General features: G+C 46.5%; 1 protein-coding gene across 1 annotated transcript in view; it reads left to right on the top strand.

Annotated features, from left to right (window-relative positions):
• The window catches only part of LOC124545958 (glucose dehydrogenase [FAD, quinone]-like), a 166,753-nt gene that overhangs the window by 62,070 nt on the left and 77,904 nt on the right, over positions 1 to 26,779 (top strand). The window contains exon 4 of the mRNA XM_047124921.1: positions 17,814 to 18,124. Within this exon, the coding sequence (XP_046980877.1) occupies positions 17,814 to 18,124 (311 nt within the window). The remainder of the gene's footprint in view (positions 1 to 17,813; positions 18,125 to 26,779) is intronic.

Here is a 26,779-nt window from a genome sequence, read left to right as displayed (position 1 = left end):
GAAACAGGAATAGACGAGGATGTAAAGTATGCCCCAAGATTAAATGTGGCAGGGAGACATACCCAAAGAATCAGGGTGATTCTCAAACAATCCGCCATCAAACCGTTACGTAAAACGTCAACATGCGCGAGAGCTGATTGCGGAAGCATATCGCTTTCTCGGGAAGCTGAAAGCGAGAGCTGATGGAAGCAGGTGAACATGTGGCCAGGTTTTCGGCAGGCCTGACATCAGACACCGTCTGGCGAAATCTGGAGCAGGCGTGCACTCGGAAAGATCGGACCCAACGCAACCGAAGACCTTACGGAGTATGCTTGCTCTTTTCTTCCCAGTTCATTAAAACTGTTTTCCTTTTCCTTTACCGTCACAACGCGCACATCGGACTTTACTTGAAACAGGCTTCAGTTCGAAAACAACACTTCCTCACAAGCACAATGAAGTGATCAGCTGTCCTCAAACGAGATGTCGGCAGAAGAAATTTTTGCCAGCTGCCTCACGTTATGCAGGCAGCCAGCGTATTGAAGATTCCTGATTATCATACCGTGTGTATATATACCGAATTAAATTAGGAACTTCTCTGCAAAGCCGCATGCACAGTGTGCATGTTAACATTGTTGACGGCGACCCGTATGGTACCGGATGGCGCCGTCAAACTCAAACGAGATTCTTAGTGCTACTCAAGAGCAGAGGTCCACGTGCTGACTCATCTTACCATTCACATCATTATTCCTAGGAACACAGTAAACCACAGGGTTGGGCAAATAAAAGTGCGGCCGAGTGTATACGATTTGTGGCAGTATTAACTGAGGAGGGAAAGACCTACAATTAGTTCCAACAGGATGGAGCGACTGCCCATACAGCCGACCGAACCCTGGAGCACATTTACACTATCTTCACGCCTGACATAGTTGTCAGCAGAAGTCATTTTGCCCACGGCCCTAGCTGATCACCAACGTCACTTGATCTATCAATCTGCGATTACTCTGTGTCAGTCTCAAGTCTCAGGTGTATGCAACAACCGTAATAGTCCTCAAGAACTGCAGCAGAACATTTCGGATGACACTGCGGCAATTCCAGCAGTTCAGCTTCTTTCGCCTTCAGCATCTTGCTGACCGGGGCTCAAAAGTGTCCAGAGATGAATGGTGGTCACTTTAAACATCTGCTGCAGTCACGTTAGCACCTGTATTTCCTTTCCTCTGCTGTGTTTCTTTGTACTCTGGAACGCTGTTCTCCGGCCATTGTTATTTGACCCATCCTGTATATTGCAATGTGCAAGAACCATCACGGACAGTCATTTACACAATAGAGTTATTTCTCTTGACAAAATAGCAGGTCAGAGGAAGCTAAGAACAAATCATCTCCACTAGGTCGCTAGGTAGCGAAAGCAAAGCGGGGTTTCTCCATTGACCCAAACGCTCATTACCTGAATATGGATCAGTCTTTCTTATTACTTTGCACGTGGTAAATATATTTGGTCTCAAGTTTTAAAAATATATGTTGTATCGGAAATAATACATTATCTCGAGTCACGAAAGAACATGAACATCCTTGAGACATGACCTCTTCAAGAGAAAATTTTCCCCACCAGTGAACGCATTCCCAAGATGGGGCAAAGATGCATTCGCCAGGGTGCAAATACTGAGGACCGATAGATGTTCAAAGCGTGGTTTTATAAGTTCTGCAGTGGCAGAAGCAGACATTAGCTTGTGTTCAGTGTTGGGATGACATAGAATTTTTTTTCCTTCCATCAAATGAAATTACTTTTTTTAAAAAAATTCATTTTTAGTTCAGTGAACCATTAACCATAAGAAGAACAAGTGGTCGCTATTTTCTTTTCAATAAATTGGTAAATGAAAACTGAAAACAGATATCGGTGAAGTGCTACGTTGTTGAAATTCGTAGTTTAGCGCGTAAACGGATGCAAGTACCCGTTGGCATACTGTGATGTGGATTTAAAGTTCAAATTATGTTTACAGTTAATTCAAATGCCGTGAGAAGAAAAATCACACGCTACGTTTTTTGCTGTCATTTTGAGAGGAAAAACGGCCGAAGTGTCAGCCGGAGTGCATCAAACACTTATCGTAAGAGTAACTGCAATCGTGTTCATGTTGTCTGCATCCGTATACCTACATGTACATTTACAATACGCAAGCCACCTCGGTGCCGGGTATTCTGTGCATCACTGTCAACGTCCCCCCCCCCCCCCCCCCCCTGTCCCCCTCCACCGCATATCTCCTGTTCCAGTCGCGAAAGGCGAGCGCGAGGAAGGAATGTTGGCAAGCCTCCGAGCTGGAATTTTTCTAATTTTACCTTGATCGTTTTCACGCGACAAATGCGCCATGCACTTAAATGTGAACTGTAGAGTAATCATGGAGACGAAGAAGCAATATATTGCTCCCGTTTCCTTGGAAACTACGCTCTCGGAATTTTAACATAAAAACCGCACTCTGATGTAGACCGTCTCTCTTGTGTCTGCCACTGGAATAAGATGATCATCTCGGTGATAGTTTCGCGTTTACTAAATGAACCTTGTAAACATATTAATCAGCGGATATGCTAAATTAACTTCTTCTACCCGCGCCAATTTAGTTGTAATTCTGTTAGTACTGTCCTAATAGTCACTCCTCCACGTTTTCGATAACCAATTCAGGTCGACCTTAAAAGAAGCTAGTACTTAATGTTATTGCATTTAGTTTGATTTCTTGCTTCATTAACCTTTGTACTGTACTGAAAATATTCGGATGACAGTCCAAATGAGTCTTTCTTGGGACAAAATTTTTCGATTGACTGATGATACTTGTCGTTGGCAACAGTAAGGCCCTATTAAGCCTTCGCCCTCGAGGGAGCATTCCGTGCTGCTCGCTTCCGTCTCGGCAGTGTCAGTTATATGTTAACAGTGATACACAGTAGTATGGGTAGGTTTACTGAATAAGAACTGGCTGATATGCCTCTCGTGTACGGGTTTACTGAATGCATTGGAAGGACAGCACAATGACACTATGTTCAGCTCAATGCTTCGTGAGACGGATGTTCAATTACTCTGCGTTTTCTGTCGTACGTTTTGGTGACTGCAAATTACGGGTTTCTTTCACCGCTGTGAAGGTGGTTTCACAGTAAGTATACTGCGATCGGTCCGAAGACTGGTTTGAACACAACAGAGCTTTACTAGGCGTGGTCCTCTTGTAGGCGGTATGCCGTTGGCACCATCCAAACTTTGAACCGATTTATCCAGCAGGTTGTAGGCGGAGCTACAGCTTAACGTGGCCTCCAAATCACGATGCAGTTCGGAATACTTCAGATCAACAAACATTGCCAGAGGACAAATAAGTGATTGATATAAATCCTAGTAGTGACCGGGCACTGAGAATGAGAACCTTGGATCCAGAGTCTGGTACTTATCCACTGAACCACCGCGGACACACGCCAACGACGGCAACTCCAGAAACGAAACGAGCAAATCGTAATCACGTTATTACTCGTAAGCAGCCACCGGAGGTCACAGACCGCTTATACCAAAATACTCAGAAAACACCGCTGAACAACCTCAGTAATTTTGGCGGTGGAGTATACAGGGTGTTACAGAAAGGTACGGCCAAACTTTCAGGAAACATTCCTCCCACACAAATAAAGGTAAGATGTTATGTGGACATGTGTCCGGACACATGTCCACATAACATATTTTCTTTCTTTGTGTGTGAGGAATGTTTCCTGAAAGTTTGGCCGTACCTTTTTGTAACACCCTGTATAACCAACATTGCCGTATTTTTGACTACTACATATTGAAAATATCCCTCAACATCTGCCGGCCGTTGTGGCCGAGCGGTTCTAGGCGCTTCAGTCTGGAACAGCGCGACCGCTAAGGTCGCAGGTTCGAATCCTGCCTCGGGCATGGATGTGTGTGATGTCCTTAGGTTAGTTAGGTTTAAGTAGTTCTAAGTTCTAGGGGACTGATGACCTCAGATGTTAAGTCCCATAGTGCTCAGAGCCATTTGAACCTGAACATCTTCCGAAATTTTGTTGGTGGAGTACATATATCGATCATCACCATGTCTTTAACTACTACATATTGTATAGTATGAAAACCCGCAACTCGTGTTTCCACAAACTTACAAACAGGTAGTGGTAAAATGTTGCCGGATCCTGTTTTCCCTTTCAATGTAAGTTATTCCTCAGCCACGGACGTCATCCTCCATTATCCTGGACAAAATAACGCAAATTCAGTAACCTGGTGACCAGACACACCGTTCGCTGCAGCGGAGCCACGGCAATGGTTTTCAAGCTCTTGGCGTGTCTACTCGGTCGTTTCGCACGACTTAGCAGTGCAGTGCAGTGCAGTGCAGTGCAACAGCTGTGCCGGCTCCGAGGTTCGCTGCGCGCACACGCAACGCACTAGGCCAAGGCCGGCCAAGGCCGGCCGCCGCCCCCGCCTCCGCCCCCGCACCGACCAGTGACGTGAGCACAACAGGTGCTGCCTCCACCCCCACCAGCGCGCCACCTGTGTGCGCTAAGTGTTAGCGGCCGACAGTTAAAGCCCGGGGCCGAGGGGGCAACGGCCGAGCTCTGCCGCGGTAACTGCTGGTTACCTGCCAGCCCCCCTCCTTACTGTCAGCACGATGCGTCACACGCTAAACGTTATCTACTTTACCATTATGTAGCGGTTGAACTGCTCGATTCAGTTATAGGCTGCCAGAACTACTTGCACTTACTGCTATGCCTCGACGCAGCTGCGACACCCTCTTTACTTTTGAAGACTTGAGTTTTATGTCTGAAATAGGTTTCGGGCAGACACAGACGTACTATGGTTCGAAACAAAATGCATTTCTTTTTAGAATGATTCTCTTGTTTCACTCGGACGCCAGACGTATGTCGAGTGTTCGGAAATTTCCGTTACGAGCCTCTACGACTTGTAGAGAGAAGTAAGTACACAATGTTTTGAATAAAACCCATGTCCGCGAGGTCATCCAACAAAGCGTCAGATTTACAGGTCCCTGCGCCTGTAAATGTATATATGAACAGGATGATTCCGTGATGATGTTACAAACTTTCTACGATGATACATTTATTCTAACGTATCAGTTTCAGATAAGGGCCCAAGCAATTTAGAGGAACGAGTCGGAAGCTATACGCGAAAAACGTTCTGGTATCTCTGACAGTGTGCTGGTACTGATGTTGCTGAAACTCTAGGGTATGCAACTTTCAGAGGTGGCAGAATGGACGAAGACAAGAAAAAAAGTCTGCTACAGATAGGCTCTAAAATCTATGCCTGAGGACCTATGAGTATTTGTTCATCTTCGCTACTGTGAAACGCTTCTCCTCTATTGAACAAGTGCTAATTTATGCATTTTAGAGCCCATAGTTCTTGAATATTTTATACTGTTTTGGTAAGTACTACCACCTCTGAAAGTTACCTACCCTACAATCTTAGCAACATCAGTACCGGTACACCTCGGATGTACTGTCAGAGTGTCAGAACGGTTTTCGCTTGTAACTTTCGACTGGTTCGTTTCCAGTACAGGAACCGCTACTTCAAATTGATAAATTTATCGTTCTCCATCATCCTAGAAAGTATGTATAGTCATCACGCTGCATATATATATATATATATATATATATATATATATATATATATATATATATATATATATACAGGCGCCGGCATCTGCAACTTGGACGCTCTGTAGCGGGGTTGGATGAAGCTTCCGGCCTTGGTTCCCTGTCCACAATACTACGCACCAATTCGCCTTTACAAGTCCTAGAAGTTTGTAACGGGAATTTCCGAACACCCTATATAAGGGACACTGAAATGAAAACGAGACAGATGGATAAAAGTTAGTCAGCTAATTATTCTTCAGGCTTTCCCCGCGATCTGTTGACATATTTCATGTTTCGGCTATTCTGTCTGATATCAGCGTCGTTCTTCCTCGATATTTCGACAACATAACTCGGCATCTTCTTCAGGTGCTACCCCATTTATCCTCAGGTAGCATCTGATGAACATAACGAGTTATGCTAGCGAAATACCGTGCAAGAACGACTCTAATATCCGGCAGAATACCCGACACTTCAAAGAAGTCAGTAAGAAAGCTGCTTATTATATCAAAAGTGATCGCCGTAACTGTTAGCACGTTTGCGGTTGTCTACACGTTCGTATGTCGCCGAGGTTGTTTCGATTACGATGCAGAAGTCTCGTTGGGAACTCCTTACACATACTCCAAAGAGTTGACATCTCTCACCATGTGATTTCCATATTCGTGGTGGTCTGAAGGGAAGGAAAAAGAAGAAGAAGAAATACATCCGTGGCCGTGGATTTGCACAGGACGAAGTGGTGAACGCCTGGGCACAACCATGGTTCCGTAGGCAGCCGCAAACATTTTTCCATGAAGGCACTGACCGTCTTGTCTCACAGTGGTATAAATGTATTAACAGTTAAGCAGATTACTTTTGAAATATTAAAAAGTGTGCTTGCTTTTTTTTCCCCCATTTGTCTCATGTGATGTTCTTACAACAAAATTAAAATACCACATGGTAGAATGCTATTTGTAAGTGATGTCATCTTATTCTAATAGTAATTAACTTTTCCACTTACCAAATAGCTGAAGGGATTACGACACAACGACAGTCAATCAGGATTGGTCAGCAACGCTCTCGAACCCAAGATCCAGACGCTAAATATTCTGTCACCAGATGATGACAGTTTCAGTCACCCCCCCCCCCCCCATTCGCCCCCCTCCCATCCCCTCCTTCTCCCGTCCATGGAACACTCAGGAGTAAATCTTTGTGAATGCAAAAATGCACCTACTGCAGAGAATCGAATGTAGTACAACGCTCTGAGCAAACATCAGAACCAGACCATGTTGGCTCACAACACCCACAAACGAAATACAGTAAGCAATAACATAAGTGTTACTCTTACTGCTGAATCCGGTAATTACAGCTTCAAGTATTTTTCGTGTGTTAACAGTATCTGAGTTAGATATAATTTTGCATACAGATCCTCGTACATACTGTTACATACATACACTGTCTGCGAACCACCGCGAACTGCATTGCAAAACGCACAGCATGGTACCACATGTTTGAGTTTCTTCCCGTTCAATCGCGTACGACTGCTTAAATTTATCTGTGCCTGCTGTAGTTAGCCTAATATAGTCCACACGGTGCCTAAGGGAGCGGTTCATAAGATTATAAATAATACCTTTCGATTATTCACTTAATATGGTTCTTCAACTTTCGTACGTAGGTTTTCCCGGGATAATTTATATCCATTTTCAGGAGTCTGCCAAATCTGATTTTTCATCATTTCCATTTAGCTCTCCGTTATTCAAAGAAACCAATCAGCATTTTTGCCACCCTTCTCTGTATACGTTTAATATTCCCCTCACAGTCCCATTCGGTATGCGTGCCAGAAGTGATTTGTCAACAGTTTTCTCTGTAAACTGGCGGCATTTTCCCAATATCCTGCCACTGAATCTAAGTCTGCCACCTACCTGACCTACGAGTGAGCCCAATAGCGTGTCAGATTTCCTTTTGCACGCCGCTGTGCGGCAACATGGACTCAACAAGTCGTTGGAGGTCCTCTGCATCTACATACATAGTCCGGAAGCCACCGTACGGTGCGTGGCGGGGGTACCCAGTACCACAACTACTCATTGCCTTTCCTGTCCCACTCGCAGATAAAGCGAGGGAAGACGACTGTCTATATGCATCCGTAAGAACCCTGATCTCTAGTATCTTGTTTTCGTGGTCCCTACGCAAAATGAATGTTGGCGGCAGTAGGATCGTTCTGCAGTCCGCTTCAAATGCCGGTTCTCTAAACTTTTTCAGTAGCGTTCTTGGAAATGAAAATCACTCGCCGTTTAATTGCTTCGATGTCTTCTTTCAGGCCGACCTGGTACGAATCCCAAACACTCCGGTGTACTCTTTTACGGATGATCCACACTTTCTTAAAATTCTCCCGATAAATCCAAGTCAATCATTCGTCTTCCCTACCACAATCCTCTCATGTTCGTTCCATTTCATATCGCTTCGCAACTAACTGTGTTACGTACGCCCCCGGTAGCTAAATGGTCAGGGTGACGGATTGTCAGTCCTCTGGGCGCGGGTTCGATTCCCTGCAGGGTCGGAGAATTTTCTCCGCCCAGGGACTGGGTGTTGTGCTGTCATCATCATCATCCTATCATCGTCATCGACTGCAGGTCGCCAAAGTGGCGTCAGCTTGAAAGACCAGCACCCGGCGAACGGTCTGCGCGACGGAGGGGCCCTAGCCATACGCATAAATAAATAAATAAAATAAACTGTGTTACGCAGGACACTACTAATGCTGTATACGAACATACGGGTTTGTTTTTCTGTTCATCCGCATTAACTTACATTTTACTAAATTTAGAGCTAGCTGCCATTCGTCACACCAACTACAAATCTTGTCCATGTCCTCCTACAGTCACCCAACGACGACACCTTCCCACACACCACACCGTCATCAGCGAACAATCGCAGATTGCTGCCCACTCTGTCTGCCAGATCTTTTATGTATAGAGAAAATAGCAACCGTCCCATAACACTTCCCTGATGTTACCCCTGTCTCCGATGAACACACTATGTTCTGTTACTTACGAAGTCTTAGAGCCTGTCACATATCTGGGAGCCTATTTCGTATGCACGTACCTTCGTTAACAGTCTGCAGTGGGGTAACGCGTCGAATGCTTTTCGGAAATGTAGAAATATGCAATTTGTCCTGTTGCCCTTCATCCACAGTTCGCAGATATCATGTGAGAAAAGAACAAGCAGGGTTCAGCAAGAGCGATGCTTTCTAAAACCGATCCGATTCGTTGATATCAGCTTTTCGGTCTCTAGCAAATTTATTATTTTCGAACACAGAATATGCTCTAGAATTCTACAAGAAACCAATGTTAAGAATACTGGTCTATAATTTTGCGCGTCCGTTCTTTCACCTTTCTTATATACAGGGGTCACCTGCGTATTTTTCCAATCGCTTGGAGCTTTGTATTGGTCGAGAGATTCTCGATAAATGCAGATTAAGTAAGGGGCCAATGACGTAGGGAACTCTTTGTCAAAACCGAATTGGGATTCCCTTCAGATCTGGCGACTCATTTGTTTTCAAGTCTTTCAGTTGTTCCTCTACGCCAGCGATGTTTATTACTATGTATTCCGTACGGGACACTGTGCGATGGTCAAACGACGGTACGTTTGTACGATTCTCCTGCCTGGACAATTTTTTAAACATGGAACTTAAACCTTCGGCCTTCCTTTTGCTGTCTTCTGTTGCCAAACGAAACTGGTCCACGAGTGACTGGATAGAAGTTTTAGACCCGCTTATCGATTTAACACAGGACCAGAGTATCTTCGGGTTCTCCGACAGATCTTTAGCCAAGGCAATGACGGTGGTAGATGCTGTATGCCTCGCGCATAAACCTTTTCACAGACGCACGAACCTCTACTAATCTTTGCCTGTCGTCATTTGCTCATCCTCTTTTGAACCGAGAGTGCAACAGCCTTTATTTCCTTCGAATTTCGTTGCTAAACCAAGGTGGGTATTTTTGTTCTTAATTCATTTACTAGGCACACACTTGTCCAGAGCACGATTTACAATCTGTTTGAAGTTTGCCCATAATTCCGCTACGTCCATCATTCTGGAAGTAAATGATTGCCGTTCGTTGTCCGAGATGCTAACAAGTGTTTATCCGCTCTTTCTAGCAGAAACATTCTCCTAGTCCTCTCGACTGATTTATTAACTTTTGTAACCATAGTTGCTATGACGACATCATGATCTCTAATCCCCGTATCTATACTGACACCATCGATAACGTCCGGCGTATTTGTAGCTAAAAGGTCCAAGATACTTCCACTGCGTGTGAGCTGCCGAAATAGCTACTCGAGACAGTTTTCAGAAAATGTGTTCATATGCACTTCACAAGATTATCTGTCTGTAGCCCCTCCAACGATTTCGTCTCAGTCTGTACCCGTTAGGTTAAAGTCACCACCGACTAGTATGGCATGATGTGAGTATTTATGTAAGACTGACCACAGACCTTCTTTGAATGACTCTAGAACTGTCACAGCGGAGTCAGGTGGTCGGTGGAAACATCCAACAATTAACTTGGTTTCACCCAGACTTGTTATGCTACCACACTCAATTTCAACCTAAGGGATACTCGGTGCATATGCGTATCTCGCAATGTATTATATAACTGTGCTCAGTGTTATAAAAGAGACAAAGTGTAAAATACGTGAATCAGGTAGGAATCAGTACGCCGTACGTACGTGAGGTTGTCCGTTTCCAGTCTCGCACAAGAGAGGCAAATCCAACATTCTGGCAGCAGCTGCCAAAGTTTTCCGTGTTTCTCGTGATCATTTTTTGTGGTAATCCTGAGTTACCTAACCAATAGACATCGTTAGTCTTTTCCGCAACTGGTGCCTACTTTATTTCTCTCTCGAATCCAGTCCAACGTGCGCTTTCACTAGTCTCGAAAGGAAACTATGACGTCCAGAGCGTTTCTCATTCGCTATCTCGCCACACCCAGGCTAAATAAAGGACTTGTAGTAAAATACGACACACGCACAAAACAGGAGCGCTCGCGTTCCTGCTGTGGCATGCAGACGGTGCTAGCCCGGAAGCCAGACGCGTGTTCCGCACGAGAACGTCGACACACGCACACGCACACGCACACGCACACGCGGGCCACTGCCTTTTGAGACAGAAAGGGGCCTGTCTCGTCCACTATACGCAACGAGGTACGCCAGTCACTACAGTAGTCTACAGTGAATGACCGACATGACATACTGAGTTCCATTATGATTTTGCCGCAGGTAATGGTGTTCAACGCACGACGTAAAAATAAGACGACCTATGTGTTTCCATGGGAGATGACTGATAATCCACAGCGTTAATACTGTTCCCAGCGACCACCAACTCTTCCTAATAATACGAAAAGAAATACCTATACAATGTGACAAATTTCTCAGTATTTCCGTGAAAATTTGTATCGTGAATGGTAATATTGAAATTAAATTTAAACAATTCGAAAGAATTTGGATCTAAGGTGCAGGTGTAATTTTGGTCCCCTCGTCAACAATGGAAATATCATGTGGGACTGGATGCGTCTCTACGGTCTCTTCAGCAAATCAGCAATGAAATTCAGAGTCACATATGCCACAGAAACAATTGGTGTCGCTGGAACTGCCCGAGCGCGCTAACGTTGTTTGTATTTACAGCAGTACAGGGCGAAGTATTTAGGTCCATAACAGTTGTTTATAGAGGCTCTGTCTGAAATTTTGTCTACTCTATTCGTATCGAATTTTGATAATTACAGTTTTTTCCGTATCTTTCATACATTGCTACATTTTAACAAAGTGCAAAAATTTTCAAACTTTTTGAAATTAAATGACTCGTTCCTTTTTGAGCATTTGTGAATAATCAGTTCAAAAATGGTTCAAATGGCTCCGAGCACTATGGCACTTAACTTCTGAGGTCATCAGTCCGCTAGAACTTAGACCTACTTGAACCTAACTAACCTAAGGACATCACAAACATCCATGCCCGAGGCAGGATTCGAAGCTGCGACCGTAGCGGTCGCTCGGCTCCAGACTGTAGCGCCTAGAACCGCTCGGCCACACCGGACGGCAATAATCAAAGACATAATATTGCTGACGTCAGTGGTTTCAGTTTGCGCACATGCAGTTAGTGACGAAAGACCGACATGGATATTGAAGAGGTACGAATACAAACGTTCATCCTTTCTGTTTAAGGAATGCAGGAAAAAAGATTGGGTTTTAACGCCCGTCGACATCAAGGTCATTAGAGACGGTCCTCCCTCTTTTAAATGACCAAGATGAGTTTTTTTTTGTCTGTATCACTTCCTGTATAAAACAGTTTCGAACTTTTTCACGCGTCAACTTAGGGTAAAACTTCGAGCTTTCGACGATTACCTCCATTGTCTTCTTCAGGAATGAACGTTGCTGTGGTGGCTTTATATATCACATAGACGGCTTGTCACTGTAATTACGTAATGCTGTCGCAGATGGCGTCGACGTCTGCGCTGGTGGCGCCACCGCTCCCGCTGTAGCGTAAACATTCCGACGAATATCTTTGCCTCTCCTCGCTTCCATGCGCTGCCAAGACTGTATCAGCGGTCACAGTTGAAGCTCTCAGTCTTATTTCTGCAGCCTCTTTAATTGCAGGATCCCAGCAGGTTGGACAGTCAGCTGCTCCTGATGAAGACGATGTTGCTAATCGTCGAAAGCTCAAAGTTTTAAGGTTTTAACCTGAATTGACGCGGCAAGAAGTCCGAGAATGATTTATACAACAGAACCGCCGCGAAAGACTTCGTTCTCACGTATCACCTCCTATTCCTCGTAGCATCATACCTTTGCTCTACAGATATTGTTCATATTCAGGACTGTTTTTCTTTTAATACTTCGATGTCAGTTGCGAGAATGTTCTGTCCGCAACGACGGAGTGACCCTGTACCACTTCCAGGCATGTAACACGACCTACGGGTAATCGTCCCGCAGGTCCTGCCAGAGCATAGTGACGAGTGTCACGCCTTGTCAATGACTAGAGGCTCCAAACCAGCGAGAAACGGGTTCTCAGTGAATGCGGTGCTGTCTCAACCAGTTTCTGAAGGGAACTACATGCAGTGGAGTGTGGTACTGCGTAAAAAGGTCATTACTGAGAGCTACACACAAAACTGCACGTCTTCGTTGAGCCACATCACTCAGAAACTGGATAGAAGCCGACTGAGGGAATGTAGTGGGTATGATCCCATTTCCAACGATTCAAGGCGTGGACTGCACGGCCGACTCAATGACGAGCGACCACGCGAGGTAGCCGCGCAGTCTGGGGCGCCTTGTCACGGTCCGCGCGGCTCCCCCCGTCGGAGGTTCGAGTCCTCCGTCGGGCATGGGTCTGTGTGTCGTCCTTAGCGTAAGTTAGGTTAAGTTAGTTTAAGTTAGATTAAGTAGCCTAGGGACCGACTACCTGAGCAGTTTGGTGCCATAGGCCTTACCACAAGACGGCCGCTGGTGGCCGACCGGTTCTACGCGCTTCAGTCTGGAACCGCGCAACCGCTACGGTCGCAGGTTTGAATCCTACCTCGGGCATGGATGTGTGTGATGTCCTTAGGTTAGTTAGGTTTAAGTAGTTCTAAGTTCTAGGGGACTGATGACCTCAGAAGTTAAGTCCCATAGTGCTCAGAGCCAAGCCCGTACCACAAATTTCCAAATTTCCAATGATGAGTTGTTTTATGCTGTTTCGTTCAATAGCATACTCCCACTCATACAGATTACGCGATCCAGGATTGTTATGTCTCTATTCTCGGTGATTAAGGGTTGCCCTCCTTGCAGCCCCGATTACAGAGCTCCGCGCATACGTTGCTGGTTTGACGGACACTCAGGCACGATCTCGCATCTCGACTGGGCCGCTACTTCTCCGGATGTTAATTCCATAGAAAATGTCTAGCACTGTTTTGAGTACAGGGTGAAATGCAGCAGTCAACAGCTCGAAAGTTTCGTGCCACTGTAAGATGTAATCAACCACGACAGACTTCAGCTAGATGTGACGTAACAGAAGAAACTTTAGGGCAATCTTCCTCGCGGAATCCAGACCATTATCCAGGCTAGAGCCGACGTTACACGGTATTAGTGTGGCGAATGCTGGAGAGTCGCACTACATTTAGACTTTAAGGGAACAAGAAACCACTACGAGGCAATTACCTCGACGGAAATGTGACGTACGTATACAGACAAACAGATGTTTACAATTTCAGAAAAGATTGTATGATTTATTCAATAGAAAGATCTTCATAAATTGAGAAAGTCAAAAACGCATTGGCTCACTTCCCGCCCTTATGCACGCAGTTATTCGGCTTGGCATTGATTGATAGAGTCGCTGGGTGCCCTGCTGAGGGATTATAGAGACAAATTCCGACCAACTGGCGCGTCAGATCGTCAAAATCGCGAGCTCGTTGGAGGGCCCTGCCCCAGCTCCTCCAGGGGTTCTTAATTGCAGACAGATCCGGCGACCTCGCTGGCCAACGTAGGGTTTGGCAAGCATGAAGGCAAGCAAGCAGTAGGAAAACTCGCCGTGCGCGGACAGGCACACTGTCTTGCTAGAATGTAAGCTCAGGATGGCCTGCCAGGAAGGGCAACAGAGTGGGGCGTAGAATATCGTCAACATACCGGCGTGCTCCGAGAGTACTGCTGCGGTCGACACCCAAAGGCGTTCTGATGTGAAGAATGGGATCCCAGACCGCCGCTCGTGGTTCTCGGGCTGTATGAAGGACGACAGCGTGCTACCTCGCAGCTGTCCGGGGCGCCTCGAGACACTCTCATTCACTGCACTGGAGTAGGATTATCTTTAGTGGTGAGTCCCGCTGCGAACTCAGCCCCGATGGTCAGCGAAAATGTGTGTCGAGACGCAGTGGACGGCGGCGGGGTAACAAGTGGACTGTCGCCCGCCATACGGCCCGACAAACAGGAGTCAAGCTCTGGGCTGCCATTTCATTTCATTTCATTTCATAGGATGACCTATGTGGTTGTCATCGGCGGCACCCTTGCAGCACAGCTCTACGTCGACGATATTCTACACTCCGTTTTGTTACCCTTCATGGGAAACCGTTCACGGCTTAACTTTCACTAATACAATCCTCTCCCGCGCATGGCGTGAGTGTCTACTATTTCTCTTCGTGGTTACCAAACCCTACCATGGCCAGCAAGATCACCGGATCCCTCCCCAGTTGACACTCCTTAGACCAATAGGGCCCTCCAACCCTGTTGAGATTTTGAGGAGCTAACGCACTAACTGGACAGAGCGTGGCTCGCTGTCCCTCGGGAGAATGTCCCGAGAGCTCTACCAATCACTGCCAAGCCGAGTAACTTCTTCCATATGGGCCAAAAGTAGACCAACGCGTTACAGACTTCTGACTTGCTCAATTTGTAGAGCGCTTCCAATTGAGTAAATCGTCCATTTTTTCTGAAATTGTAATCGTTTGTTTGTCTGTACTGTCCCATTCGGATAACTCCTTCGTGTTCTGTCGTTTTTAGTTTTAGAGTGCCATTTGTTAGGGAATTAAGCTATAAATAAGTGAAGACCGAGCCTTCCGATTTTCGCCGAGTCATCGAGACAAGTGTGAGACGGGAATTACTTAAAATTCTTCCTTCCGTAAAGGAGTAATTTTAGGCAAGAGTAATTTTAATGTAATGCATTTCACATTCAATCGTTAGTGGTTGCCAAGACGCGGTGACCGTCAGGGAAAAAAGTTCTTTAGCTTGATGAAAGACGCCAAGAGCGCAGGGATAGATTCCTGGAAGGTTGTTCACGGGTAGGACCAGTCAGGTGATAGCAACCTAACAGATCTGGACAGTTCTTATAGCTCGCTGCTACGACACAGCTTTTTTTTTTTTTTTTTTTTTTTTTTGAACGGACGTATAGGGAGCAATAGAAAATGGTGCCTACCCTGACAGTCTGCTGTTTCCTTACGGGACAGAGTTGTTAAACAGCACTCAGCGGGATAACTGATCCACAGTTTCGTCGCTGCCCCGTACCAGGCAGTACCTGGTGTCCGCGTCAATCACAGAGGACTTCACGTACGGCAGTCAGCAGCCGTCAGCACTACATGACGACGTGTTTCTGACTACAGGCTGCAGGCTACGTAGCGCTCCATCGCGCTCTATTACTGCTCTCTCTATTTATCTATGGGGACTTCACTGATTGCATTTTTATAACTTTTACTTTAACTGATTCTTGACAACTTGTAAGGTTGACTTTCAACACAAGTACACCTTTTCCTCCCTATTCCTCTCCTTAATATTCGACTTATGTCGCTTTGTAAATCCTGGATGAAGGGCATATCGCAATTATGGAATCGAATTTGAGATCTCACTACCGTTTTGATTGTGGTACTGTCCTTCCCGTTCACCTATAGCCCCAGATTAGCTTAGATTATTTAGTGTTGAATGACCATCACCACGGGATGCCAGTTGTTGGTGAAAGCGGTGGCCAGGCGAGGCGCAACACCGCAAGAGGATTATTATCTTTTGTCAGGTGTGCTTAAATAAACGGATCTGCGTGCGGCGTGACCAGAAATGTCATTAGTTCAGTCAGTTGACAGGTCCGAGGAAGGCAATGACATTCGAGGGCTATTGTTTTTCTGCCTTCGATAGAAAACAACAGTGAAATGGAAACCAAAGTGAAAATAAAAAATGGTTTAGCCACACCTCGTAACTACTTCTCTACAAAGTCGCTGATCCGACTTAGTGTCGTACCAACTTCCCAATACCCACTTCATAGAAGGCAGCTGCCTACGATTTCTGCCAATTCCCTATGTTGTCTGTGCCAAAGTGCTTTCCTCACGGCCAGCCGTTCATGTGAGCAGATACGAACATCAGGGGGACCCAAGTCAGAGCTGTATGGTGGGTCATCAAACACTGCAGCAGCACCTTCATTGCCCTTGCAGGGTGCGGGCGGAAACGTAGTGAACGAAGCCCTAGACAGTTATGTCATGTGGGCCGCATGACATCAGGCAAAACCCCTCAGCACGACTTCACAGTTGGCGGGGGAAACTATTTTGTAGGCATCTTCATGCGCTCACTTTGCGCTTAGATCAGGAAAGAGCGCCGTGACGCGATAGACAGGCATACTGAAGTCACTGTGAAACTGATCTACGTGAAGCTTCACCAGACTTCGGGATTTATCGAAGGTGAAAAAAAAAGCCCTCTTATTACATGCGAAAAAGTCATATGTAACAAAAGTCATCAGATAGAGGACAGGTTCAGTAACTTAAGTTAGCAGTTTTAATATGTAAATAGAAGTTATTACATGTACTAACATTCTACTAACTACTACGTCCCCGCAGAAAATGAAAGTGATGGCTCGACTGTCTAAAGCTGCAGTTTTAATCTTGTCATCTTATTATGAGGCCCCACATGTGACTACAGCTCTTACTATGAGGGGCACTCAATAAGTAATGCAACACATTTTTTTTCTGAAAGCAGGTTCGTTTTATTGACGATTCCAATACAGCATATTATTTGCCTCTCTTTTGGGTGCAAAACCCTGTTTTTCAACCATGATCTCCGTTCAATGTGACGGCCTTACGCCACCGTATTGGGAGCCCTGTGTGCCCGCGTCGTACCCCTCTACAGGTCGACGTTGGAGCCAACATGTTGCTGCACGAATAACCTCCCCATCATCCATGTACTGTTTCCTGCGGACTGACCCTTCACTGGTCATTCTGCGCAGATGGTATTTCGTTGCCCCGTAAGGTGTCCTGATAGGCGGCGACGCCCAGCGGGCATGCACCTTTGAGTACCAGCTGGTGGAAGAGTGTGTCGGCACTAGCTACAGAGACTTCCAGCTGAGCAGCGAGGTGTTTGCTTGTGATCCGTCGATTACCTGGAATGAGGTGTCCACACATTGCAACACTCCAGGAGTCACAGCTCTGGGCGTCCAGCCGGCACGCTGGAGATGGAACAGCTTAGCGCGACGTTGTTGCGATGACGGCAGTAACGTCGCCCAACGACTCTCCGTGCTTTTGTTCACCACTAGGTAGGTCTCTGCTTGGATCGCAGCTCTGTTAATGGCGCCATTTTTAAGGCTACGTATAGCGCCGCCACTTATCGGTACTTCTTGAAACTATAGGGGCTGAAGGGGGCATATTCCACATTGTTCCACAGCAAAACCCGCATTGTTTTCAAACGAAACTGGCCGGGGAAAACACGAGCTGCATTACTAATTGAAGGTCCCTCGTGTTTGTCAGCCACTGAGAAGATTCTGAGACGCTGGCTCTGTCCTGGTGCAGGGCTGGCAGCAGCGCTGGTGGCGGCGGCGGCGGCGGCGGTGGTGGCCGCCCAGGGGCAGGAGCCGAGCATCCTGGAGGCGGCGCTGCGCACGCTCCAGCAGGGCACGCGCCACTGGAACTCGGAGCCGCGCGACGTGCCCGACGCGCAGCTGCTGGACGAGTACGACTTCGTGGTGGTGGGCGCGGGCACGGCCGGCTGCGCGGTCGCGGCCCGCCTCTCCGAGGTGCCGCACTGGTCCGTGCTGCTGGTGGAGGCCGGCCGCCAGGAGAACTTCGTCATGGACATCCCCATAGCCGCCAACCTGCTGCAGGTAGCGTGCCGTGCCGTGCCGCGCCGTGCCGTCTGGCGCCGCTGTCCAGCACTTCACTGCTCTTTGCGATCGATATTGTGCCCGTCAGGGAAAGAAGTTATCTGCAGCCTGCACGCAACGGGCTGCTCTTTAGCTAATCACCCTAAATACAGGGTGTGACAAAAAGGTACGGCCAAACTTTCGGGAAACATTCCTCACACACAAATAAAGAAAAGATTTATTCGGACATGTGTCCGGAAACGCTTAATTTCCATGTTAGACCTCATTTTAGTTTCGTCAGTATGTACTGTACTTCCTCGATTCACCGTCATGATTTCATACGGGATACTCTACCTGTGCTGCTAAAACATGCGCCTTTACAAGTACGACACAACATGTGGTTCATGCACGATGGAGCTCCTGCACATTTCAGTCGAAATGTTCGTACGCTTCTCAACAACAGATTCGGTGACCGATGGATTGGTAGAGGCGGAACAATTCCATGGCCTCCACGCTCTCCTGACCTCAACCCTCTTGACCTTCATTTATGGGGGCACTTGAAACCTCTTGTCTACCCAACCCCGGTACCAAATGTAGAGACTCTTCGTGCTCGTATTGTGGACGGCTGTGATACAATACGCCATTCTCCAGGGCTGCATCAGCGCATCAGGGATTCCATGCGACGGAGGGTGGATGCATGTATCCTCGCTAACGGAGGACATTTAGAACAATTACTGTAACAAAGTGTTTGAAGTGACGCTGGTACGTTCTGTTGCTGTGTGTTTCCATTCCATGATTAATGTGATTTGAAGAGAACTAATAAAATGAGCTCTAACATGGAAAGTAAGCGTTTCCGGACACATGTCCACATAACATATTTTCTTTCTTTGTGTGTGAGGAATGTTTCCTGAAAGTTTGGCCGTACCTTTTTGTAACACCCTGTATACTGCCGGAAAAAAATAGTGCACCTGGAAAGAAGACGTTGATTTTCATCTGATGACGACATACCCACCTCAGGGATTGCAGATGTACTGATAATTGTTTCAAAGTCGTGCACCAACAGAGAGCGTAGTAGCATAATTACCAGAGCGCCATTTCTGTCTGCCCTTTAACAGGGAATGCTCACAGGCAGAAGACTCAGTTTGGTGCAAACGTGTGACGCGAGCAGGCAAGCATGGCACGGAGACGCATTTGTGCTTCCTGCGGCCAACTGAGCCATTTCTTAAAGTTGAACTGCTGCGAATGATGGCCTTCCGAGTGGCGGATGGTCCTGTCAGAGAACTGCCTCACAAATTGGACGTACTACGTCAGTTGTGTAACGATGCTGCTATCAGTGGCCACGTGAGCTTTTCACATCTCCAGATGAGGTTCTGGTCGTTCACACAGCACAGACGCACGCCAGGACCGTCGCATTGCAAGGGGAGTAGTGGCAGATCGTACAGCAAGCACAGCACACATAAGAGGGCTTCTGACGTGTCAACACGAACTTTTGCGAAGCGGTCATTCGCAAGGAGATTACGGCCACGCACACCTCGGCTCCGTCTTCGACCCAGGCCGTAGCATCGACGTGCACGGCTCGACTGCTGCCGTTAGAGCATCGCTCGGAAGGTGGTACGGCGAGCCGCGGTCTTCTGCGACAGAAGCAGATTCTGCCCGTGCGCAAGTGACGGTCGTTTGCGCGTACGATGTAGAGCTGGTGAGCGCTGATTCGTAGAGTGCATTCCTCCGACAGACATTGGTCACACCGCCGGCCTAATGGTCTGAGGTGCGATGAGCTACAGCTCTTCTTCACTTTTCTTGTTTCTGGAGGGGACGCTAACCAGCATCTGGTATGTGAAAAATATTGTTAGATCTGTTCTTTTGCCTTTGTTGGAGCAGGAAGGTGACACGTTGTTCCAACAGCATAGTGCTCGCCCACATACTGCCCGTGAAACTGAACGTGCTCTGCAAGCCGTGCAGCAGCTTCCCTGGCCAGCACAGTTGCCAGACACACCTCCCATAGAGCATGTGAGAGAGATGACGCGACAGGATGCGACTCGTCAACCGACAACTCTTAAAGAACTACGTGGAGAGATTCAGGAGGCGTGGGACATCATGTCCCAGGACAGTGCCCGCTATCTGTACGATCGGCTGGATGCGAAAGTCAGTCCCTGCATTGCCGCATGAGGAGACTACAACACTTACTAACACGCGTCTTTCACCTGGTACCTCAGAACTGGTTGTGCTATTGATCTGTAAATGCAGTCATTGCATGTATGCCATACGCACCGTTGCAACAATAAATCTTGAGTGAATTGAAAACTTCTAAAAGAGTTAGCCAATTTTTTCCTGACAGTGTAGATAGTGGTCGAAGCACACGAGACCTGCCCCAAACTGAGTAATTCCCTCGTGACGGGCAATATTTTCCAATGTTGCGCAGAAACTACTGACTCAAGGAAGTAAGCAGTACCTTACGGAAGCGTCATTAGCCTAATAGAAATGCCAGCATTCTGCTCTTCAGTCAGACTGCGTGTAAGCACTAATTGTTAAATAATTTCGTGGTGCGGTCTGGAGCTCGCGAAATCGAGAACTCAGGAAGCAGCTCCCGTGGGCTGTAGAGGTCATGCGCCCTCTGGTGCGGACATACAGGTTGGACAAAAACATGAAAACATCACATTACGTGCCCAATACGGTGTAGCGAAACCGCTGGCATTCAAAACAGCTCCTAGTTGTTTCGGAATCGATAAATACAGTTATTGTATGGCTTCAAACTGCATCTCACACCATTCGTCCTGCAAAATAGTGGCAAGCTCAGGTAAAAATGATGGAGGTGGATTGCGATCACGCATCCTTGTCTGCAAACTGGACCATAAAGGCTCAATAATATGGAGATCTGCTGACTGTGATGGCCAGCGAAGATGCCACACTTCATCCTCACGCTCAGAAAACCAGTCCTGGACGACACGAACTGTGTAGACACGCGCCCTGTCGTCTTCCAGTACAGCATCATCATTGGGCAACAAACGTAGTAGGTTGGGATGGATTTGATCACCCAAAATGGTCACGTAATCCTTGGCAGTAATGCGACCTTGCAGCACGACGGTTTCCATCGTTGAACACCAACATACGGCTGCGAAAATCGTCACCGGACCCTTGTCATGATGCATTCTTGAAACGTGAACTCGGCTAGAAGCTAGATACAGCGAGAAACAAAACTCACACGACTAAATTACGTTCTTCCATTGCTCCATAGTCCAGCTTTTGTGGCTTCGGCACCACAGTTTTCCGTTACGGGCATTTGCATCACTGATAAATGGTTTCGGAATTGCAGCTAGACCTGCAGTTCCCTGATTATGGAGCTCTTTTCACGTTCTTTCGCTGCCGACAGGATTATCGAGTGCGACAGTCAGTCCTGCACTGACTTTTGCTGTTGTATCCACTTTTCTTCGTCACAATCTTCTTGAATGACCGTCTGTCACGACCATTCAACACACACTTTCGTCCGCGTTGTGACTTGCTGGAAGCTCCTGTTCTGTTTTCCTTGTATGCGGCATAAATCTTCGATTGTTGTTGAAGCACCTGACGCTCCGGCTGCCCTGGTTACGGAAGCACCCACCAAAGGAGCGCCAACAATTTCCCCCAAGTACCAAACCGCTCATCTCCGACATGAAGCAACACAACTACGTAGCACATTGTTCTGACCGCGACTGATACTTCCGAGGCACTGAGGATGTTGCATTGTACAGGTGCCGCTCGTGGTTCGACACCACAGCGCAACCTGGAGGCTACTCTAGCATCTGCATTTTCTTACAAGCATGCATTTCTCGCCGAGCTTCCGTATTTTTGTCCAACCGATCTAACGGTTTCGTAGTGAACTTAAGAACTCTGGAGCTGGTGATCCTGAGGGATGAATAAGGTTACTAAGTGCAGTACGGAAGAGAGACAATTCGCAGTGTAGATTTCTATTCTGGCGCTTTCGTGTCTTTCTCGGCGACTGTTTGGACTGTTTGTAAGAGTGGACGTTTTCAGTAAATAGAAAGACCTCACAGCATAGCGTGGAGCCGTTAGCTGGCTGAAGGCGATACTGGATTAGCTAGCGTTAATTCATGCCAATCAAATTCATTTATTTTCGTATTAAGTTGCGAATGTTGTTCTATGTGCATCTTTCCCTCTTGAGTTTGAAGTGCGTTCCAGTTTGTTGCTGTGTTGATTAATGGCGAGAGTGGCCAGCCCGTTGAAGGCGGTAAGTGGAACTGTTAGCGGTCAACACCCCGTAGCTGCCAATTTTCTGCATGTGTAGTTAGTTATCTGGTGCTGCTTGACCGTATCCAGTCAGTGACACGGGGTGTATTTCCTGGCAGACTTAAATCTGCTGTACTAACACCCGTCTATAAAAGTGGAAAAAGCAAACCGCCTATAAATACAGACCTGTTTAACACAGTGCAGCGTTTTCTAAAATTATTTAAAAATACTGTCTCATTTTTCTGAGAATTTCCTGATGGCCTCATAGTTTGACTTTCGTATAGGATGTTACACACAGGAAGCAATAAAGCAATAAGAATATCCTCTTTTATATAAGTGTAAGAGTGTGTGTGTGTGTGTGTGTGTGTGTGTGTGTGTGTGTGTGTGTGTGTGTGTGTGATGCGTGATGCTGCCAACATCTTTAATTACGTAGATCCTGAAATTCTACTTGCCAAACTAAGGTACTGCGCCATTATTTGCATTCCTCTGGCATAGATGCGGTCCTCATAACAGAAAACAAACAACCTTTTTCAACGACTGCAGTAAACGAATTAAGCCAACCCCAGGATGGGGTAACACGGTATGTGGGGTCCCACAGAGATCAGTACATTGTGTTCTCTTCTGCTTAACGGACACAAATTATATTTCAATGACTTTGAAGAATGGTTCATAAATTGGTATACTTGTTTATCAGCAATTATTACACTCAAGGGCGTAAACTAAAGCGACCAGACAAAGCTTCGAAGGTAACAGAACAGGACTGCTACAGTAGTTTTAGAACCACCAAGGTAAGTCTTAATTTTACGAAGACTCACAAACTTCCCCGTACATTTACTCCGTAACAGTCCTTGTCGCTGATAGCAAAAATAGTTTCAGCTGCACTGTGTATAGTAAAATCATGATTTGTGACCTTAATGCAGAACCCATTAGCAGCCAGACAACTGCATAGCGTTCTCCATGCCGGTGCCTTCATCCACAAAATGCCGTTGTCCAATCTCTTCGTGTGTGTGTGTGTGTGTGTGTGTGTGTGTGCGGGGGGAGGGGGGAGGGGGGGCGGGGAGAGGAAGTATGGTAGTATGGGGGGGGGGGGAGGAGTGGTGTTCTCCAACATCATTTGAGTCACTTTTCGAATAACAGTGTAGCGTATGTTCCCTAGTACACCATTGTCTTAGGCAAACTTCCCACAACATAACAGACCAGTTCTGATCTCACTTGGACTAACTTCACGCGTAGAAGAGCGGATGGTGCCCACACTCTGCCTCATCAAAAAGTTACTCGCACGGATACGAGATCGTGCGTTCCTCGCGAAAAGTCGCTCGTCTCTGCTGCTCTTAAAACGCGAACCAATTAGAGTGGAGGTCAAGCGAGAAACGATACCAGGTTGTCTAGGATCAAGGGACACGTTATCATCGTGAAGAGCCGCTGCAATGTTTGTAATTCCAGCAAATTTTTTTGCAGCTTTCATTCGTGGCTGGCTGTCGACACGCTGAGGAAGAGTGCCGTGGTTCTTTAATAATGCCGAGGAAATCCCTGTCTTGAAACACTTGAGTAACACTCCTAGCGAGGAAAGCAAATGTTAGTCTTGCAGAAAAACATACAGCGACCTGGGAACTAGGCCCCGGACGCGACAGCGGAAATATTCAGCTGCTGCACCTGCGAGCAGTCGGCGGCTTCTCAGCCACGTGGGAGAGCAGCCAGGTTGCGCGACCGCTGCGACGTACACGAGTGTTACGTGCCAACCTTCTTTCTACACGCGCAGGTCAACCATATTCGATGTTCTACACGTTGACCAACTCGGGCACTGTATTAAGCGATTTTCTGCACAGAGTTACGCTAATATACAGCTTGTGTCCCATTACATTTTCATATGAACGTTGTGAAGCATGTAGAAAAAAATAGAACGCACTTAACAATAATCACATTGCACACAAACAGATATCGGTGCACGACTTAAGCTGGTGCACTGTCAGGCGCCAACGCTGTCAGAAAATGTGCTCCAACAACACCTCGAAGAGGGCGCACGAATATCACCATTAGATCCATACTGGAAGGAAATGCATGAAAGTCACGTGGAATGATGAGTCGCGATACTCGTTGTCACAGTTCAGTGTAAGGGTAATAATACGTCGAAAGGGGGCATGCGATGTGATTTCACTGATTACGAAATTGAGTACTATATCGGGTGGGAAGAACGCCACATCCATTGTCTTCTCCCCTGAGGTAACTTGGCCCACAAATACTGTAACTGGTCTCTGTGTACTTATTGTATGGTTTTACAAGTAAACAGAAGAATCTACAACCAAATGGAAATGTTCAAATGTGACAACCAGTCCGGAGCAGTCTGAGCACTCTGAGCCCTCACAGATCACCGTCAAATGCCTGAAGTGGGCACTTGTCAACTGCGTCTTCTGTTTTTTGCTCCTCCGCGCCGCAGTTGCGGTCAGCAGACGAACAGAAAGCCCACTTCTTCAAAGTGTAACCACACCTCCCTTGACCGCTGTAATGCAGCTCAGCCTTGAGCGGGTTTGCTGCGATAGTTGGAACTCCTCAACCTTCTCTGCTGGATCTTGAACCAGGTGTGCACTACTGGCTGGATGTTCATTCCACTTGGAGGTCACTTCGAAAGAACTGATAATTCCTGAGTCAGCCAAAAGTGGTTTGCGGAATTTCAGACGAGCTGTTGGTAGATCTCGTAAAACATCGTACAAGGGAGAGTTCTTAAGAGATGTGACCTTCTTGAGCAAGATTATCTTAGCAGCTTTCCTCCGTAGATCTTCTGGAGCAATATTAGCTAGAACAGGTAATCTTTATATGAGGGTAGATCTCACAGTCCTATTGACAACACTCATGGCTTCATTAAGGTGCAGATCAATCTTCGTTGTGTGGTTACTGTTTTCCCCACTCAGAAACGCAATATTCGCCAGCAGAACACACAAGAGCGAGTGTAACACACAGTAGAGTATTGCTTCTGCCAATCTTGCGCAGTAGATTCACTCTTGAGCCAAATTTGTCAGTTAAATGGATACATTGTTGTCGAATGTCAAGGACTGATCCAAAGTGACTCCTATATACACTGGGTTGTAGTTATGCACTGCTCCGATTCCGTCGAATGTCGAATGAGGGTTCTTTGAGCTTATTTGTTATTTAGATGGAACGCATTAACCTCACTTTTATTTGGGTTAAGATGAAGTTTCCATTTACTGAAGTAGCTATTCGACTTCGTCAGATCACTTGCCAGCACACTCCCACAGTGCACAATATCTTTATTGAAGAAGGCTAACGGCAGGTCATCAACATACGGATTTTTACAGAGTCCGTGCTGGACATGTCATGGATGTAGAGGTCAAACAGAGTGGGCGCCAAAACTGATTCATGAGGTAGACCATTATTTACAGTCCCCCGTCTAGTAGCTTGTCCATTCAGTAACACCTTAAAGCGCGCTCTGACAAGAGAGCATGTTGTTCACTAGAAACGTCAGCTTTTGGCATGGGATGATTTCAGTAAAATTCAGTAAACTTCGACACCAATTTCTCCCGTCACACAGTGTCATAGGCTATTGTAAGATTCTCAAAAACTGTAGCTGATTTGAGACCTCGTTGAAATCCAGCTACTGCTAGAGCTGTCAGTGTTAAGACCTCGTCGCAGGAGCTCCGGTGTTTTCTGAAGCCACTTGTTCGACGAGGATCAAAGGCTTCTTGACTGCGATTTAGAATTAGCCATGATAGTACCTGACAGGTCATGCTGAACAGCGATAGCGGTCGATACTGAGAAGCATGGGTTCAGTCTTTCTCTGGTTTCAGGATGGAAATTACCTTAGATTGTTCGAAAAGCTTCGGTAATTTTCCAGTTCTCGGAATCTCGTGAAAATTCAGTGGGTCACAATTTTATTTTATGTCCGGTGACTTGAAGAAACCCTGGAAATGTGCCATAAAAGCGAACAACATTATTTACTAATTCTGAAACGTATTCGCCAATTGCAATTTAATAGAAAAATACGAAAACTTACGCCAGTCCAGGACTCAAACCCGGAATCACCTCTTGCGCCGCGAGAGCGCCTTAACCACTTCGAATCTCCGAGCATGCCTCCAGGACAATACGAAATTTCCATAGGTCCTAGTGTCTACACTCCACAGTGCTCGCACATAATAGTTCATGCGATTCCCGCATAGGAAGACAGGTTGTGTTTCTCATCAGATTGCCTTTCTTTGACATGACATACACTAGTGCAGCGTCTGTGTATTTAAGACCGTCCATTTAGTTCGGTGCATGCGTGTCCAAAGGAAGAGATACCACTAAGGATTGACAGCATTATTAAATTACAGAAAGCATTAGCAAATTGCGCATACGATTATGCAACAGCTACGCGATTTAAAAGAAACTTATGAAAATTTTCATATGTGTCAGTAGCACATAACCAACGGTAGTTTAGACACAGCAATAAAACTTTCAGTTTCG

This window comes from Schistocerca americana, chromosome 8 (genome assembly GCF_021461395.2).
Source record: "Schistocerca americana isolate TAMUIC-IGC-003095 chromosome 8, iqSchAmer2.1, whole genome shotgun sequence".
NCBI classification, from domain to species: Eukaryota; Metazoa; Arthropoda; class Insecta; order Orthoptera; family Acrididae; genus Schistocerca; species Schistocerca americana.
Note: the sequence above shows the minus strand (reverse complement) of the source record. Positions and strands in the feature narration are given on the sequence as shown.